The sequence below is a fragment of the Electrophorus electricus genome, chromosome 7, assembly GCF_041902795.1.
Source record: "Electrophorus electricus isolate QZ-2024a chromosome 7, ASM4190279v1, whole genome shotgun sequence".
Classification (NCBI taxonomy): domain Eukaryota; kingdom Metazoa; phylum Chordata; class Actinopteri; order Gymnotiformes; family Gymnotidae; genus Electrophorus; species Electrophorus electricus.
The window spans coordinates 25681080-25700776 of record NC_137503.1 but is presented as its reverse complement, the minus strand read 5'-3'; the positions used below and the strand labels follow the sequence as shown (position 1 = coordinate 25700776).

The following is a 19697-nucleotide window of genomic DNA, read 5'->3' as shown; positions in this document are numbered from 1 at the left end:
CTCTCTCTCTCTCTCTCTTTCTCTGTCTCTCACACTCACACGCACACGCACACGCACACACACACACACACACACACACACACACACACACGCACACGCACACACCCCAGATGCCCACACATGGATTCAATCTTTTTTTTCCCCCTTCTTGTCAAGCAATTGTCAGAAGTAGGCGGTACAGGACAGATCTAAGTGTGCCAACAGTGCGTGTGTGTTTGTTTAGTTAATGGACAGGCTGTGTGGACATGTGCTGTCATCTGCTGTTTTCTCACACTCTGACTCGACCGGGCAATCACACCCAAAAAGCAAATGGTCTACCTGGTAATTGCAAGTCATGGTGGGTGGTCAGAGAAGTATTGATACAAGCCAGGAGAAAGAGTTAACTGCCAGGCTACTTCTTATTTCTGCAGAAAGAAAGGTGATGCCTCACATCAGAAGCGCTCGGTACACTCCTTCTCCAATTCCAGAAATTCCATCTAAGAAAAATCCAATTATTTGCCACTTGATGGAATCACGTTTATTCCCATGACGTGGGATCTTGTTTCTGCCGTACAGTACCTACTTAAATCGCCACGAATGATTTGATTTGACAGATTTTATTTGGTGAGTTCATGTACGGCCGTCGCTAATAAAAATTTTAAAGACCTTCTGGCTCATTAAACATCACTGGAGCTTGGTGGGGAATGGTGTTCCAGACAGACCTGGGGGGTTTGCCTGTTCATGCGCTCAGCACATCTGACCAACATGGGCTCCACATTCCCGTTCTCTGTATGTATAATTCTCGGTATCTGTGTGTGTTTCCACAAGTCTGCAAATGTGTGTAACACTGAATTTGAGCATTAAATCTTCCATTGCATAACTAATCTATATCTATATCTATCTATATTTCAAGTTACACATCTAGAACACAGCAGTTTTGCTTATACATCAACAAAAGTCCACACCAAGCAGGGCCAAGACCCAGGGCTCCTTTCGAACAGCCTGTGTGGGGGATTCTCGGGCACTCGCGTGTGGGGGACTCTCGGGCACTCGCATGTGGGATAAGAAGGGCGGAAGTCTGAAGGAGAGGGGCGAGGGCAGGGTGGGCGGGGCTAACCCCACCCAAACCCTGAAATTCCACAACGGAGTTATGGAATCTGTGGAATGGCAGTCATGAGGTAGGCCCTGGGGTCAGAAAGCAGGTGGGCTTGAAGGGGCACCTACTGGCCCACGGGTGTAGGTGCACGGAGCTGTGTGTGTGGCACGGATGAGTGTGTAGTTGTAAGCATGAGTGTGTGAAGGAGGGTGTGTTTTTAGTGCTATTGCTAATTTAACCCTGTTGATGCAGTTGAACTGCTTGCATTGTTGTCTGTACAGGAGGCGCTCATCCCTCCTGATTCCCCTCAGCTCTGTGCAGTCACTTCACTAAGTGTAAATATGTAGGGTTTGTCCTGCTAAGTCCTGAAGGTGATGAGAGTGGAATCTCTTATCCCTCCCTGTAGCCTTTAAACATGTCTCACCCTTAAATATCTTTAGGTTCCTCCTGCCTAAATAATTACATGTACAGATCTCTTTTTTTGGCTTGGAGTCACCTATTTCTGATACAGGATAAAGTAGTCATTTTAGTATTGTCACAGAGACTTTCTTATTTTTAGAATGCAGACTTTGCAGTAAATGTGAGTTAGTACAGAAATGCTTCTAAATATATTCCATCACATTTCACAGTCTCTCATTCTCTCTCTCTCTCTCTCTCTCTCTCTCTCTCTCTCTCTCTCTCTCTCTCTCTCTCTCTCTTTTTCCTCAATTTAAATTCAATTCAATTTAGCTTGGCATGTTGCCAAAGCACAATCAAATATAAAACTGAACATTCTCGGTGAAACTAATAATAACAAAATGCCAATAAATCAATCAATCAATAAACATAAATAAATGAGTATGGGAATAAACAAAAAAGTAATAAATAATAGTGAAAAATTAAACCAATACTAGTAAAGAATTTTTTTATTTTTGTCTCTCCCCCTCTCTGTCTGTCTCTCTCAGGTTTCTCATTTTGAATAAAGAGCCTGAGCTAACGGTAGTAAAAACAGCTCGACACGGCAAGTCTTGGTCATTAGGAAACCTAAGGCAGCCTCGCCCCTGCAGCTCAGGCTGTGTGTGTGTGTGTGTGTGTGTGTGTGTGTGTGTGTGTGTGTGTGTGTGTGTGTGAGAGAGAAGACAAAATTGAAGTGAATGAGCGCATTACATGGAGTACTTGAGTTAGCAGATGGGGAGGTATGGGGACTGCTCTTCTGAAGTGGTGCAGCTGACCCCGGCTTTACGATGAGCAGATAATAAGGAACAGACCTGGCAAAGCTGGGTGTGTGGTGTTTGGCTTCCATTAATGAGGTTCTTTATGGAGAAAACATACAATAAAACTCTTCATTTTGAGCTGCAGTTTTTGAGGACTGATGCATGAGGAATTTATGCTTGAACTGGGATAATATTTGTGCTGCTCACGCACACAGCCTGAAAATAAACGCGCAGAGCCAGGGATAGCATCCTTCGGGCCGCTGATACGAGGACGTTTCCTACGTTTATGGGATGCTGCGATGGCACATTCTCTGCTGAAGGGAAAAAAAGATTGTCTGGGGTGCGCAGGATTTTAAGCGTACATGGGATTTCAAGGCCAGAACTCTAGAGAGGTTTTAATGGACATGGTGCAAAACTACAGTGCAGAAAGAGCTCTAGGGCTCTAGATCAGCTAGACAGCAAGAAACACGAGTAGTAAACACAAGGGCTGTGGCCGAGATTGCTCAGATAACAAGGTGTCTTCATTCAGCAGAGGGGCGGCGTCGTGTCCCGCCTGGTGTATTGCACGCTGTAATAAAAGTCTGTCACAGAGTTGTTTAGTGGGTCAGGGGACGATTATGCGTTACGCGTTAAAATTTCACCAGAAACGCATGAGGCGTTAGGTGGCATACGTTGGAGAAACTTGGCGTAATCGCTTGTGTGAATATCCAACGCAAACGCGGGGTTAATTGATTGATCAGTTCGTAATTCATGTCCTGTTCACCCTTCAGCAGATGCAGAAGAATGGACAGATCTCTGTCTCCAGCCTGAATGGGAAGACAGACGAGCACACAGACTTTAATGGACTCTCTGAGGATAAAACACTCTCTGAGGGTAAGTGTGTGTGGTTGTGGAGGGCGTGTGTATTAGTGCATCTGTATCTTTAAAAGAATATGTATGTCTGTTTGTTTGTGTGTGTTTGTGTGTGTGTGGGTGGGTGGTATATGGGCAGCATGGTCTGTCAGGGTGTTGGGGGTAATAAAGACTTGTCTTGATGTCTTTATCTAGATCTCCTCTCTCCCCACTGACTCTACACCACACGATCCTACACCAAACCCAGAAAAAAACTATAGTGAATTTACTTTGTGTGTGTGCAAAAACGTGTGTGTGATTAGTGTGCAAGAGAGAGGGAAAAAAAGTGCTCTAGAAATGTTCTACATACACATATCCATGCATGAGACATCAGATGACATGTGCATAAAAGAATCATGACATGATTAGTTATCATACATGCTTTACTCCTTGCACCATTTGCGGCATATATTACAATTATTTATCATATATCTTCTCTGTGCTTTACACCACTCTATCTATCTGTCTAGTTATCTATCTGTCTATCTGTTTATCTATCTATCTGTCTATCTAACCATCTAGCTAGATAGCTATTATTATACAGAGTAAATGTGCTTGTAATTAGCTAAAATTTCACCTGCGGTGGCAAGAATGCACCTTCTCATGTCTGTGTGTCTGTGCGATCCTTTCCCACCTTTCAGAAGCCCCCAGTCTCCTCTTCTCCTTTAGACACTGGGGCAGCTGCCCATCTCCAGAGCTCGGCCCCGGCCACGCGCTGCTTATTTACCCCTCCTATGCCTTTAAACTCTGAGAGACCACCGAGATGTTTCCCTTCGAAAAATATTTCGCTGAGATGTTTATTTAGCGAGGCATGACCTGGGCGAGCCCCACAGAACTCCATGCACGTTTTTAATAAGCTTACCTTACTGTGCATTGAGAAACTGGAGATGACTGGAAATGTAGAGATAGGCCCCGCATCTGTGGAGTGGTGCAGTGTTTTTAATAACGTCTATAATGACCTGTCCAATGGCTCTGTGCAGTAACCTTACGCTGTGCCCGGCCCCGTGCAGATGAATGGGAGGTGTATTGTCCATTAAGAGCAGGAATGCGACATGTATCTCCAGTGGAGATTCAGTTGCATGATGAGAGGAGGTATATGTTTAATAACCATGTTAGGCACTGCCTTTTTTTTTTTTACAATAAGTGGCCAACATGTTTAGAGCAAAGGAATTTAATTTATGCCTTGAAAATTCATCATACACATTTGGACACTGAAGAAGTCACAATACTACATAAATGCGTGCATGCATATACCCATTGATACACACATACACACACACACACACACACACCATGTTGCTTGTCTCGGGTTGCCAGCCCCATCGAGACGTTTCTGAATTCCACCAACATGTTTGCTTTTACAGAACCCTGCAAGGTCAGGGTGTTTACGTTAGGAGATTATAGTGGGAAGCAGTTAGGCAGAGATGCCAGCACACTTCAGGCCAGATGTGTAGTATGTCTGGTATGCTCCTATTGTGTTGGCATTTCGAAAGCCAGGGCTCATGGCCCTGCAGTTCGCCCTGCAGCTCGCCCTGCTGGGGGGGGTCTGAGAGACAGGGGCGGGGGCAGGTGTGGGGGTGGAGAGCTAATGTGGTTGAGATCTGTGGGGGGGATTACGGCTGGGAGCCAGATAAAGGCGGAGACACCGTCCTCTGAAGAAGCAGGAGACGGAATGCCACTGATAACACTGAAGGAGGACAGGATCCAAGAGTAGCACCACCCTCAGTACACACACACAGTACACACACACACACACACACACACACACAGTACAAACACACACACACTCCACACACACACACACACACAGTACACACACACACACACACACAGTACAAACACACACACACACTCACACACACACACACACACACACACACACACACACACACACACTCACCCACATTCCTGTGTATGCTAATAAAACATGTAACATCTTTCTTATGGATGTATGTTTTTTTCAGAATTAATAGATGTAAAATGAGACAAATTATTCTAGTGAAAATGTCAAGGTTTGAAATTTGACATGGCTTGAAGAGCGAGTGAGATCTGAATTACAGGAAAGCAAGTGAAGAGCTGGGTAAAATCACAGCCCAGTTCTTTCATAGCAGAAAAGAAGACAGCATGTAGGAAGGAAACAAGAAGATGAGGAAGCCGACTATAGTCTTCCTCTCCCGAGGCCGCTCGTGTACACGCAAATGTGCACGTATGCACACTTACACACACAGGACGGACGTATAAACACAAACCCCCCCCCCACCCCCCTGTATACCAATGCATGAAAATAAACTAAAGTCCTTGTAATGCGTTCCCCATGGCTCTCCTTTCACACAGCGATTAAGGGATTTCTGTGGTATGTTCCAGTGGGATAAGGGGACATGCTTCATGCTTCCCCAGGGCAGACGTTCGCGGGGGATGCAGCCACAGTACGGATGCTCGCTTTATTGACACACCTCCTCACATCACTACACTTAACGAGTATTGCAATGGATTTTAAGTTCATGTGCTGAACACCTTTTGGTGTGTGTGTGTGTGTGTGTGTGTGTGTGTGTGAGAGAGAGAGAGAGAGAGCGAGAGAGAGAGAGAGCAAGAGAGAGAGCAAGGGGGAGATGCGGGGGTGTTGAGTGTGTCTGTATTTGAGGGTGTGGGTGTCTTTTCTTTGTCTGGTAATCAACTCCCACAAGTATAAAGCACAAGAACTGGGTCAGGATTTTTTATCCTGTCCAGAATCTCTCCTTCACACACACACACACACACACACACACACACACACACACACACACGTGCACAACCTCTGGCCTGGGAGAGGCTGTTTGTTAAATATTATAAAGATTTATTTTTCTTGAGGCATTGCCAAAATCTGTACTGTATTGTTCAATGACCCCACTGCCAAAATGAGTGAGGGGGAGAATGGAGCACTTGCTATTAAAAAGCAAACAGCTAATCAGTAGTGAGAAAGCTTTGAGCATGATCACGTGCAGGCTTCACACTGAGCACAACACACTGTAGCTTCACACTTCACTCCAGTTCACTAATCAGAAAACACCCAACCATTTGTGTTTGTGCAAAAACTGCCTAATTTACAAGAGGATACAGACATAGATGTAGAGCAAACACACACACACACACACACATACACACACATACTCACAGCTCTATGCTAGTTGTACTGTGCGAAGAGGCCTAAGAGGGTACTGAAATTGAGCTCATACACAGAGGCCAATTTCTCCTAAAAAAAAGTTGTGTGTGTGTTTGTGTGTGTGTGTGTGAATGTTTAAATATGCATAATAAAATGACTCTGCTGTTAAAGTATCACTATACCAACTGATTTTGTTTTCAAGATTTTTTCTACTTGTTATTGCATGTATGTGCATGCGTTTGCCACACGTGAATGTGTGTGTGTGTGTGTGTGTGTGTGTGTGTGTGTGTGTGTGTGTATGTGTGAATATGCACACAAATATGTGTATGCTTGCACACATGTGAATGATCATGTTGTGCGGGCTTTGATGCGCCCAGCGCACTAGTGCAGTGTGCACACTGTGCAGCCTTGCCAAAGCATTTCATCAGCCTCTTGGAAAGCAGTCTGGCTCCAGCCACTTCGCAGCCTGTGTGGGTCAGTTCTCCTCTCTCTGCCAGAGCTCTTACTGTCAAGTCTCCAGCTGTAAAGTACACCTCACTGGCGATAGTTTTACTGTCTTTCTATGTCAAGAAAATATCTTTGAAACTTTATGTTTATTTTAAATAACAAAGTCAACAATATAATTTCACAGAAACCCCACATATCAGACCGGCATTGGGAGGCGTTGAACTGCCCCGCGAGAGACGCCAGATGAAACCATTAGAATTTAAGTGTCATTTGACATTTGACACTGTAATATGTTCCCTCTGCTGTAGCGCAGATGTCCCGGAGATAGCACACACCACTGAGCAGGCCCTACCCTCTTCTTTTGCAGTGAGTGTATTCTCCTAACACGAGACCGATATCAGCTCCTTCCCTAGCTAACACACGCATGCGCGTGCACGCACACATCACCCCGCGTCCTTCTCGAACTGAAGCCTTCCTAATCCGCCCTATGCTGCTCCCCACTGGAGAATGTGAGGCCTGCCCATTGGCTTCCCACCAGCCCCGGACGGACTCACACAGCGCTCTCCCTGGGGGCAGGCGCAGAGTCCGCTCGCACATCAGTACCAAGGAGGGTGGAAGCAGAGACAGCCGTAAGGATCGGGGCGTAGACAGGGAGGTGGGGACTCAGGAGAGCGAAAGAGAGTCGTTTGCCCACAGTACGTGCGTGCGGATGGGTATTTAATTTCGCTTAATCTAATTTGATCTGATTGGATGTAAGGTAACGAGTAGCTTGGGGAGACAGAAGTGGACGTGAAGGAGGAGAGAGTGGGGAGATTGTGGCCATCTGTCCGCAAGCCTTCTCTGTAGTGAGCAAAGGGAAATACGAGCTTTCCCGCATCACTTAGCACCCGTGTGCAGGTTTGCTTATGTCATAGGAGTTTGTTAAGGGTCGGGACGATGCACCAGTCTTTCCAGGCAAACCATGGCTTGCTGGGTGGTGGGTGGCGGAGGTTGGGATACCGTTAGCGGAGAACGTGGTATCACCTCTAATGGGATCGGAGGGGGGATTCATTCTTGGAAAGTCCGGGGTGAGAGGTGAGGGAGGATAGATTTAAAGATTTGCGTTCACCAGTTAAAACCACCCAACCCCCTGCAAGCAATTTCCCCTCCCCCAGCGCATGCACACACACTCAGCAGCCACATTCTCCTGCACTGGTTTCCTCTTCCAGCTAGGACTTTACAGATCAGGGCTTGGTAAAAGTCTCATTCTCCACCCATCCATACTGTGAAGAATGTCCGTCACGTTGCGACATTGAAACACATCGAAGGTGACGCTCTTGGGATGGCAAGAGAGGAAATGTCCCAGGTTCATACCCGTTAGTTGGGATTGTTAGACAAACATCTTGTAACATCTTGTTTCATGCAACTCTGAGTTGCTTCATTGACATGTAATGCCATATTATGTCATTAGTTTCACCCAAACCATGTCGGCTGTGTAAGTCAACTATGAGCTGATTTTAACCCTTGGTTACAATCAAAACAAAAAATAGTTTTTACGTGTTTGTTTGTTTTTTTCAGTAAATGTGAAAAAGGCATGAACAAACTGGTTAATTAACACTGACTGTTTGGAGCTGTCAGAGTGTTAAAGAAAGATTGGGCAGAGTTTGTGAGAGGATGGATAAAGACCTGATCATAGGCAGTGTGTTTATCTGCTAACGGGAGTCGTGCAGGTCATTACGGGCACCGAGGTGACTTCGTTGAGCATCACCGTGACCGTGTGTTGACACATGCAGTGTGTCGACAGCATCATCTGTGGAAAGTCGGGAAACAAAGTAAGCAGCGAGCGAGCTGAGGGCCGGTACAGGAAACTGTGGAGAAACAATGACGTCGAAGAAGGAGTGCTTTTCCTGCGTAGAATTCTCCTGCTTCCGGCCGTCCACGGAGAGCTAGAAGAAAGAGGGACCGTGATGGAGAGTTTGAAAGGGGACTTTTAATTAAGGAGACGCGACGCAGCCTAGGAGTGAAATTTGCCCAAATGCTCCATGGACGTTTAACAGGTCGCATTGCACGGCACAAACGAGGCAGAGCGCGCGAGAGCAGGACGGGGAGAGCGTGTGAGAGACCGCTGTGATCCAGAGCTACGCTCGTGCTGAACGGCCATTTCCTTTTCCTACCATTATTTCAGCATCGCTCTACCTCGAGGAATGCATGCGCGCACCAGGGAGGGCTCCGATGATGTCATGCCGTCCCGTCCGAGCCCCGAAAACCCAGCGTGCCTTACCCAGAGAGGCCCACGCCTCAAAGCTTACATTCCTGGATTTTGTCATGTTTCTCGGATGCTGCAGATAGCGCGGGCGTCGCCGGCGATTACGCCGGCTCAGGCTGCCCTCTGCAGTGCCACAGCCTCCAGCCCCGTTAGGGCACCTTAAGAGGGTCCTTGTGGAGGTGGACGGATATGTCCCACTGCACAGTGATTCACGCAAGAAGATCCATGTTATGGTTGACCCTTCTGACTCACTCGTGTGTACTGGAGTCACTGGAGTGTGAGGGCATTCTGTGTACCGAATTCCTCTCTGCTTGAGTCACCGGGAATTAAGATGCTTGTCCACTGTGTCACATCCCTTATATCTGAGTTTGATCGCGCGTTTATTTCCCAAGGAATTTGGACGTGGTCTCTCATTGTCTATTGCATAAGATCTACAATCATGTATAGGTCTACAATTAAAACTAGTGTATTGTGTGTGTGAGTGATCTTTTTTCAAATAATAATAAATCTTGTGAATTTAAAATAGCCACATACTGTAGACTACTAAGAGATGCACTCCGGGGCACAAACCAAGAGCCATTGCTGGAATTGGAATTAGCTTTTAGAAAAATTGTATGAAAAGCTGCAAAAAGATTTTGTATTTGAACGTCTTCCAGCACTCCTAAGTTTGCAGCAAAAGGTTTGCCTAAATAACGAGTTCCGTGTTTCGGTTTACATTACACATATCACGTGTCTCTGCCTCCCAGTCTTTGTCGAAATGCAAATGCCTCACATTCAGAGCCTGGCCAATGGTCTGGAGTACGTCTGTACGGCCCAGGCCTGCTTATCACCCTTGAGAATTTAAAGCTTTTATCACCTTTTAGGAAAAAAGATATCACCTGGAATTTGCACATTCCAGCAGAACAATGCCTAGGTGTGAGCTCCCTGATTAGGGCACATTCTTCCAAGGCCTGTTCCTTAAATCCATCTCCTAGCAGACAGGACAGCCGCTGAAATCTGGATTAATGTCCAAGTGCTATGTTACTATTTTGAGCGCTGCAAAAAGCTCCGGGAAGGCCGTCATAGCTTGATGCAGACAGTGAGCTCTTAGTGCAATTAATTCTTGTCTGTAGTGGCATCGCCCATCTGTGTCACCTATATGTCGTCCAAAAGATATATACAGTATGTCTTAGGAAAGGTTTATGGCAGTATGTAGTAGATTTTAAGTAAATCTGAGGTAATGAGCGGATAACTGAAATGCTACGTGCTGTTACCAAGTTAACATTCCTGCACCGTTAGTGGTGTCACCCGTGAGAGGGCGAAAGAAGAGATATTTTTCTCATACTGAAAAGAGAAAGAGGTGGAAGGAGCTGGGAGAAGCAAGAGCGGGAAGGCGAGCGTCTGCGAAAAGCTATTCAAAACGAATCTATACGTGATATTTGAAGAAAAATGAATAAAACATTACTTTCGGTGATCTTTCATTTTCTGTCATTCTAATGAAAGCTTCGCGGGGAGAAAATGTTGCGCGGGGGGGGGGGGAAGCCCCACTCAGAGGAGGAGAGGCGCGCAGACAGCTGAAGAGAGGCAGGGAGGAGGGAGGAGGGGCGGGGTGGCCCACGCGGGGCCTCTGTGTCAGCGCCTGTTCAAATGTGTGTTGCCCACCTCCCCTGCTCATTGTAACCCAGAAACTCAGAGGAGGAGACGCTTGAAACACGGAGAGGGAGAGAGAGGACCGTAACATAAAAACCAGCCCACTGTGTTTTGGTTTTTTTTTTTACCGCCGGGGAGATAGACAGAGCCAGCCGCTTTTACAACAGGAAATTCTAAGCAGCACCTTTGTCGGCTAGTTGTTCAAGATCTTTGGTTGTTTTGCTTTTCTTTTTCTTTTTTTTTGTTCTAGGGAAGATTTGTCCAAATGTTTGGGACAATAACTTTAACAGGTAAGGTGCATATTCACACTTTATAATTGGTTGTCGGCTATCTCACGTCTGTTTCACATGTGTCGAGTTGATGTTTGTGGTTTGCAACATGAAAAGCTCCGTGAACCTTAAGTAATATGAGCCAGATAAGCATTTGGTACTGCGTCAAAGTTGGCCTGCTTGCTGGTTTAGAATGAGCTGTTTTTGCAGGCCACTGGTGGCCATGCTGACTAAACTAATGAACTCAGGGCGAGTGAATATCAGTGTATGGTTTAAATGAGGATGCTCAGTTGGGGGCATTGTTATTTTGAGGGTGTGGTAGACCATAACTGTAAACCCATACATCATTTGAGGAGGCAGTGTAACAGTTCACAGCTGTTGCCCTTTGCCATAGCTACAGTTTATTTCATTAGTGTTTTAAATACCACTTTTTTCAGTTATAGTAAACGAATCTTTGTCATTTTTAGGTTTTGTTGTTAAAGTGTATTTAATTCATTATTACTGTTATTGTAAAATTTAGAATTGGCATTTTACGGCAGTTAAAATATTTTCGGAGATAACAAACTCGAATGTGACTTTCTGATTAGAAAGCCCCTTTGCTGGCTCTTCAGTGGGACAAAGTTGAATGGGACTGGATGGACCGTGTCCATTCATAAACAGAACATCAGCTCCAGAAAAGACAGAAAAATCCACTTGGAGCAATGTTTCTAACCTTATGCTGAATATATGTAGCATGATCACACACATCTTCGATTACAGCCTGATGAAAATGCGCACTATACCTGGACTTCAAAAGAGCTGGTGGGTCTTGCATGTCTGTTGTTTGGAATTTTAATTAGTCTTTGAGCCCTCACATCTTAACCAGGGGTCCTCTGAAAAGTGCCAGTGTGTGTTATAAGGAAATGGAATTGATTATCTGTTGTAAATGACTAGAAACCGCGTGAATAGGTTGTGTGTGTCTGACCATGTGTCCAGAGACATTAAAGGACTCAAACTTTTAACATGAATCTCAGCATTTCAATTGCTGACCAGTCACAAATAGTAACTGTTTATATCTTCTGTATATGTGTTTAATTTTAGTCTCTGTCATTCCCTATCCAAAATATAACAAGTTTGTTGACAACTTTTTTTGGCAGCATCGTTGAATGCATTTTGATTTACTCCATACTTCTTTTATTGGTTAGTTTGTATCTGGTGCCACACCTCTTGCTCTGGGAGGAGGATGGGGTTCAGAACTTTGGTAAGATGGGGTGTAGTCATTTCATGGACTGGGGTACAGTCGTTGAGTCTGGGTGGGGGGGAGGTTGAAGGGTTGGCTTGGAGGTATACAGATAAACTGTACTATTTGCAAAGTGCCATTAGGCCTTAAGCTGTGTGCTCTTCAAACACCCACTCCTCTAATTAATAGACCACAGTTACATGCATCTGTTTGCAAAACATGACAAACAAATGGGCCGGGGCGGGGGGGGGTAGAGCGCATGCTATAATGCCCCCCCAACCTATACCACCTATAGTTCAGATAACATAACACCCCCCTCCCCACAACCTCCTCCACCCTCCATATACTCTACAAGCTGCCATAAACAGAGAGGGGATCAGATTACTTGGTCACACTTTAGAGACAGCCGAAGATGTATGATGGGGAGTGGCTGGAGAAACCTCTTGACACATTTTGTGCCTCTTTCTCTCTCATACATACATATTGCTTCTCTGTCTCCAGCTGCGAAGGACATCGGAGAGATTGAATTGTTAACATGACCACGTGTGTGCATGTGTGGGTTAGCCTTTCGATCTTGATGCATAAGTTGACCTCATTTTCTGATTCAAAGGTATATTCTATTTAACAACCACGACGGTATGTGACGGTCTTCCTGGTGGATGCAGCAAAAGTGTTGTTCATTTACAGATCTAAGCTGGTCAGAGCTTTGTGGTTGTTTAGATGCTTAGCTAATGCTCCAAATGGCTTTACTTTATCCACCAGCACTGAAGAACCACCTGTTTGCGTAAAGTTGGATGTGTTTCCACTTATCTTTGAAGCTTTGAAGCCCCGCCTCTACTGCAACTGTTTGACTAACATTGGCATAGACGGCATGGCGGTGTAACAACTGCTCTGACAATAACAACTATGTGAGAGTCCTAATCCCACCCATCTCTCTCACGCGCACACACACATGTAAATGAAAACTGTGTTGCTCCTTATATATATTGTAATGGCCCTCACACCGCTCCTTGGTCTTTGCAAACGTCAGCACAGTAAAGTTGTGGAAGTCGTATCAGTCTTATTGTCAGCCTCCCATATTGTGCTTTCTCTTAGTGACGTATCCAGGCCTCTCGTCATGGTTATTTAAGTTTTGGGATGGACAATGGTATGGGCCCCCCATACATTTTAGCCTAGCTGGGAGAAGCCAGGGTTCCATTGTGTGAACTGGGGGCAAAACAATGCAGTCGTTCCTAATTGAAGTTAAAGGTTTTTTTCTCCCTGGGGGATGGGTTGCTAAATAAGGGGGGAATGTAGAATGTCATCTCCCAAATCACTTGAAGTAGTAGTCGTAGTTGGGTATTTCTGAGTAGCTACAGCTCTTTTGTTTTTCAAATTTCTCAATATATTCAGTTGTGTAGCTATAGGTTTGCTGGAACTGCCCAAAATCTACCTTATTTAAAACATGAAATTAAAGTGAAAGAAAGGCTTAGTTCTTGCTATTGTGTATTGGGAGTATTTCTAATCTCTTGTTATCTCTGAGAAATTATAGAACAATCATGATATTCTAGTAATGTCTGATGAGGGGTGAAGTCCTTTTAATATAGCAACATGAATTGGAAATTTTTCAATATATCGGTATATAGGGGTGTGTGTGTGTGTGTGTGTGTGTGTGTGTGTGTGTGTGTGTGTGTGTGTGTGTGTGTGTTTTGTTCACTTGTATGAATGAAAGTGAAAATATATGTGAGTGTCTGTTGGTCAGTAATCAATCCAGTAATGTAATATTCTTGTGTTTAAATTAGGGGTTTTTAGATTTATGGACCTCAGAGCAAGAGCAAACAGGCAGATGTGAGCATTCCCTCAACGTAAGGGTGGATGACAGGAAGCTACGCCTGTGAATTGAACTCTGCCTCTCCACCTTATACACCACCCTATATCTGACCCACTCCTGTCAAAACATAGATACAAGAATTTGTGTGTGTGTGTGTTACTGTTTTTCTCACATGTTAACATGTGGACATGTGCTTACTCAGCCTGTTTGAGACTAAAAGCCAAGATTACAAAAAGATTGTAACTTTTCTTTTATGCGCTGATTTCTGCCACATTAGGTCAATTCTATTGTCCAGATTTTTGGCAGCAGTTATGTAACTGTGAAACATACAACTCAGAAATATCCCCTAAGGCTTTGTTGAATTGTGTCATCATTCCACAGTCTGTGCTCTTGGCTTGCACTCAGAGAAAATATCAGCAAACGTAAAGCCATGATCAGATTGCCATCAAATGAAATCTGTTCAAGGGGTGAAAGTGTTTTAGACATTTATGCAACTCTGTTCCATTGATTTCCTGCAGACGTTTCAGACTTGCATCTTGAATGAATTATATCAGTGAATCATGTATATTACTTTTATTAGTCTGCCACTGGTCATTGATTCATTTTAGGGTTAACTAAGATTAGCCAGAAGAGTGGATGTTAATTATTTTTACTCTCATCCCTTGAATTTATTTTGTATGTATTAACATTTCTTGGTAATGATGGGTAATGATTGTTTTGTAGAAATTAGATGGTGGTAGATATTTAGTAAGTTGCACACTGATCTGATATAATTGATCTGGTCATCATTAAACATTGTGTTCATGGCTGATTATTTTTTTCTTCTTTTCAGTAGGCCAGACTGATGCCACACCCCAGAAAGAAGACAGTCCTGAGACAATCGAGGTGCTCCAGGATGAGGTCTCCCCTCAGGTTAATGGAGAGCAGGAAGAGAGTGAATGTGTTAAAGCAGATAAAACCACAGCCATAGAGGAGACGGTGGTGGAGGAGAAGCCAAACGAGGCCAATGAGGTGGGCTTCAAGAAGATTTTCCGCTTTGTTGGCTTCAAGTTCACACTGAAGAAGGACAAGAATGAAAAAACGGAGCCAGTGCAGCTGCTGACAGTGAAGGAAACGGAGGATGGTGCTTCAGAGGCTGTTGCTGTGGAAAGCAAAGAGGAAACAGTGGAAGTAAAATCTGAGGAAGAAAATATATCGGTTGCACCACAGACAGAAGAAGAGGTCACCATTAAAGACACTGCTGATGCAGAAGCAGCAACAGATCTCCCTCAAACTGATGCTCCAGCTGAGACCACGACAGATGGTGCCGCAGCACCAGAACAGACACACACTGAGCAGCCGGCTGAAGACATGACAACAGCTCCGGAGAAAGAATCAGAGGTGCAAGCCGAATCTCCCACAAGCCCAGGTTCTCAAGAGATGCAGTCCTCTTTCAAAAGGTTCTTTACCCAGGGAATTTTCTCCAACCTGCGGAAAAAGACAAGCTTCAAAAAGCCCAAAGAGGAAGAACCAATGAAGGAGAAGTCTGTTGAGGAAGACATAAAGGAGACTGATGAGAAACCAGGAGAGGTGGCAGCAGAAAAGGAACAAGTTAAAGATGATATAGAGGAGGTGGCAGCTGATAAACAGGTGGATAAAGTAGAAGCTCCAGATGAGGTTAAGGATGAAGGAAGCCCTGAAGAAGCTCCTTCTAACACTGAGGAACCAAAAGAGGAGGAGCCAAAGGTGCAGGCCACAGCAGCAAATGAGACTGAAGCACCACCAGAGGCTGAACCTGTTGCTCAAACTACAACTTGTGAAGATGCAGACACCCTTATTGCTGGAGCTGGTGAGGAAGCGAAACCTGCTGATGATCCCATACCTGTTTGTGACAAACCAAGTGACTCTACAGAGGAGCAACAAAGTCCTGAGAAATCCCCTGCTGAGGCAACCACTGAAGCAGAAGTTCTTTCAACTCAAGAAAAAGTCAAAGCTCAGGGAAGCCCACTGAAGAAGCTGTTCACAGGAGCAGGATTGAAGAAGTTGTCCAAGAAACAAAAGGGCAAAAAAGAAGCAGAGGTGAAAGTTCCAGAATCTGGTGAACAAGCGGCTGAGCAGATCCAGCCATCCACCGAGCCAGCTGAATCTCAGAAACCTGACAGCAGTCCTTCATCATCAGAAGAATCAGGTGAGCATGTTGTAGAAGAGACCCCTCAATCTGAGGCTGCTGATGCAGGTGAGGCAGCTACTTCTGACAGTGAGAAGAAGAAAGATGGTATCCTTCCTTGGGCATCTTTCAAAAAATTAGTCACTCCAAAGAAACATGTCAAAAGATCATCGGAGAGTGAAGATGAGACATCTGGTGACAAGCCCAAATCTGCCACCTTGTCCTCAACAGAGAGTGCTGTACTTGATGACAAACCTGAGGAGATGAAACCAAGTGATGAAGTAAATGAGGAACCTAAGGAGGAATCACAGATTGAATCCAAAACTGAGACAAAAGCTGAGAAGGCTGAACAAAGCACAGAGGAGCCAAAGAGGAAGATGGACACTTCTGTTTCTTGGGAGGCCCTTATTTGTGTTGGTTCAGCCAAAAAGAGGGCCAGAAAGACCTTGGATTCTGATGATGAAGAAACTAAAATTGACGAAGAAGTGCAACAGTCTGGAGAAGAACAGCCTAAGACTGCAGAGTCTCCTCTCACAAGCTCCCAAGAGGCAGAACGTGAAAATGTGGCCTCATCTTCAGAGCCAGAGGGAGAGCTTGTCTCTACATGGGAATCCTTCAAAAGGCTGGTAACTCATCGAAAGAAACCCAAAGCAGAGGAGAAATCTGATGAAGCCTCAGCCCCAGAGCAGGCAATGTCTGACAGTGAAATGCCCAAAGAGGAGTCTTCCTTTTCTCTCAGAAAACTAATCCCCAGAAGAAAGAAGAAGTCTGCCAAACAAGGGCAAGTGTCTTCTGACATTGGATCTGCAGAGGAAGACTCTGACACCCCAGCTGTGGTGCCCCTGTCAGAATATGATAACGAACAACCAGAAAAGGCTGTGGCTGATGAAGTCAAGATAGATGAGACAAAGACAGACGTCGCACCAGTCACTCCTGCAAAGATTTCAGCAGAAGATCGATCACCATCTTGGATCTCAGCTACTGTGGAGGATATTGAAGACGAAGCACGGGGAAAGCAGTTAAGCGATATACCTGAAGAAGGAGATACAGCTGCTACACCTAAATCAACTGACAACACCATTGCAGAAGACATTGTAGATTTCACATCTGAAGCTGTTACTGCCCTTGAGCCAGTAGAAGAAACTGAAATGGTCTCTGCTATGTCACGTGTCACAGCATCACCTGTTACATCTGGTGAAACCACACCAGTTCCAGGAGATGTGCTGCAGAAGGATGAAATTATTCTACAGGAAGCTGTGGAAACCGTCAGTGTTACATCAAGTGCCATGGCTGTCACAGTAACTGAGGAACTGAAAAAAATGATTCCTGCCTCTAGTTGCATACTCCCAGTCCAGTCGGCAGTCGAGGATGAAAACGTGGTGTTGGTTGTTTGTGAGAAAAGTGAGGCCACAGCCCTTTCCACTGGCCTTAAAACAAGTGAAATCAAAGGTGTGGAAGAGGAGAGTCCTTTGAAGGCTTCAGTGGAATCTGTCACAGCTGTTGGCAAAGCAGGGTCCATGGAAATAACTGTCAAAGAGCAGACCCTAAAACCTGAGGAAGCTGGAGTGACGCAGGACACTGTTTTTGAGGTACGGGTAAATGAAGTTCAGACGGAGTACAAAGAAGAGACTCAAGTGTCTGTAGAAAATGCTGTGGAGATGACTGCACAGGCAGAGGCAATGAAAGAGACATCAAAGACTGAGACTGTAGATGAGTTCCAGCAAGCAACAGCAGTTAAAGTGGCTGTGGTTAGTGCCATTCAACAGGAGGCAGAGATTCTTGAAGAACCAGTATTGTCAGTAAAAACTCTAAAAGTGGAGGCAGAGGGTCCAGTTGAACCAACTGTAGAAGAATCGGTTTGTGCACACACTGTGCAAGTCACCGAAACAACTGTGTCTGAAGGTGAGAAAGTGGACAAGCTAAAGGATGTTAAGGACTCGGTCACTAGTGTTGTGGTAGCATCGGCAGAGGCAGTAGCAATGGCACCATTAGAAGAAAGAACAACCGTGTTAGCAGATGAACCTGTGACTGGGCCAGCTATGTTTAAGGAAGATAACACTCCTGTTGCAGCCTCAGGAGAGGAATCTGCAGTGACAGAAGAGATTATATTTGTTAGCCCAGACTCTAAAACAGAAGGAGAGCTGAAAGATGAGAGTACTAAAAAGGATGTTCCAGCCCTTGTCACAACAAGTGACCTTAAAATTCAGGATACTGTGAAAGAGATGGTCTCAGCAAATGTTCTGGTTGAGGGGCATGTGGAAGGTGCATCATCAAACATTAGTGCTGTTGTTGAGGAAAGGTGTGAAAAGGTTGAGGAAGAGGTCAAACTTTCACATACAATGCATGTGAAAGAAGAACAAGAAGTGATTCAGGAACAGAGCACTGTCATTGTCCAGGAAGTCATTCAAAATGTAGTTGAGAACCTTGGTGACTTGAATATAAAACAATTACCTGGAGAGACACCTGTGGGGGTGAAGAACGGTACCACAGTGGCAGAAGAAACAACAAAAACTGAAGAGGTTCCATCGGCTTTTGAAAAGACTGAGGAAAAAATCACAACAGCCATTTCAGCTGAAGCGGATAAACTTGTAACAGATGTACCAGCAGCTCAAATAGCAGTCCCAGATGAGAAAGCTTCAGAAGATGTACCAGTCCATGAAGAAAAATATGCAGTTGATTCATCAGTCCAAGTGGAAAAACCTACAGCAGATATAAAAGTCCAAAAAGAAAAACCCCCAACAGAATCCATCACTGATAAGCCCCTTGATGGCAGAGTTGAAATAAAAGCTCAGGAGGAGGAGGTTCCTACAGTTTCTACAGATGCCAGGCAAGAAGGTACAGATGTAATAATGCAAGAAATAAAGTTGGGAGAAGTTGAAAAGATTGTGGAAGATGAGAAAACAGTTGGTAAGAGCACAGACCTTGAAGACAGAAAACGTGGAGTTGACAAAGAGCTAAAGGATGTAGAAACTGAAATCCAGAAGGTATCTACAGACACACCAGCTTCAGAGGCTTCAACATCAAAGGAGAGTTATGAAACAAGGGAAGTGGCCATTGTTGTGAGCAGAATGGAAGAACAGGTCCTAGAAGAGCAGTGCCAGCAGGTTCAAGACATAAAGACTAAGACAACGATGGAAATAAATGCTGGAATGATACATGTATTGGATGCCAGTGATGAGCCAGTCAAAGACACTGAAGCAACTATGAAAGAAGACAGATGTGAAAACCAGGAACCATTGGAAGATAGACCTCAAATGGTCTTGGATGGAGCTCAAAAGGATATTTCAACACAGGACATGAAAGGCCAGGAGGGGCACGGAGATGCCCTCTGTCAACATGCAGATGCTGAAGCCAGTGAGGCAAAAGTGGCTGTTGAGGAGAATGCCATTAAAGAGGAGATGGACCATATCTCCACAGAGACTGCAACAGTTTCATGAGCCAGTGAGTATTTTACCTTAACTTGTTTATTACAGCTACATCCTGCATATCTCTATGATGTCTTTCATCTACTATGAGTTCCACAATTAAACAAAAATGTGAAAAGTTTACATTTAAAGTAAAAAGAAAATTACTGTATAGATGTTTCACATGATTACATGAACCCAGGAGCACTCATGGCAGGATATTTCTCAAG

General features: G+C 44.7%; 1 protein-coding gene across 12 annotated transcripts in view; it reads left to right on the top strand.

The window, feature by feature from the left end:
* akap12b (A kinase (PRKA) anchor protein 12b) overlaps nt 1-19697 on the top strand; it is a 42725-nt gene that overhangs the window by 19904 nt on the left and 3124 nt on the right. For 4 of the 12 annotated variants that reach the window (XM_026998363.3, XM_081716979.1, XM_081716980.1 and 1 more), the window contains 2 exons: nt 3042-3141; nt 14750-19504. In XM_026998363.3, coding sequence (XP_026854164.2) covers nt 3042-3141; nt 14750-19500 — 4851 coding nt within the window. In that variant the 3' untranslated portion in view covers nt 19501-19504. Of the gene's footprint in view, nt 1-3038; nt 3142-10607; nt 10910-14749; nt 19505-19697 lie in introns of those variants that run through there. The other 8 variants (XM_081716981.1, XM_081716986.1, XM_026998354.3 and 5 more) reach the window with 5 other exon arrangements.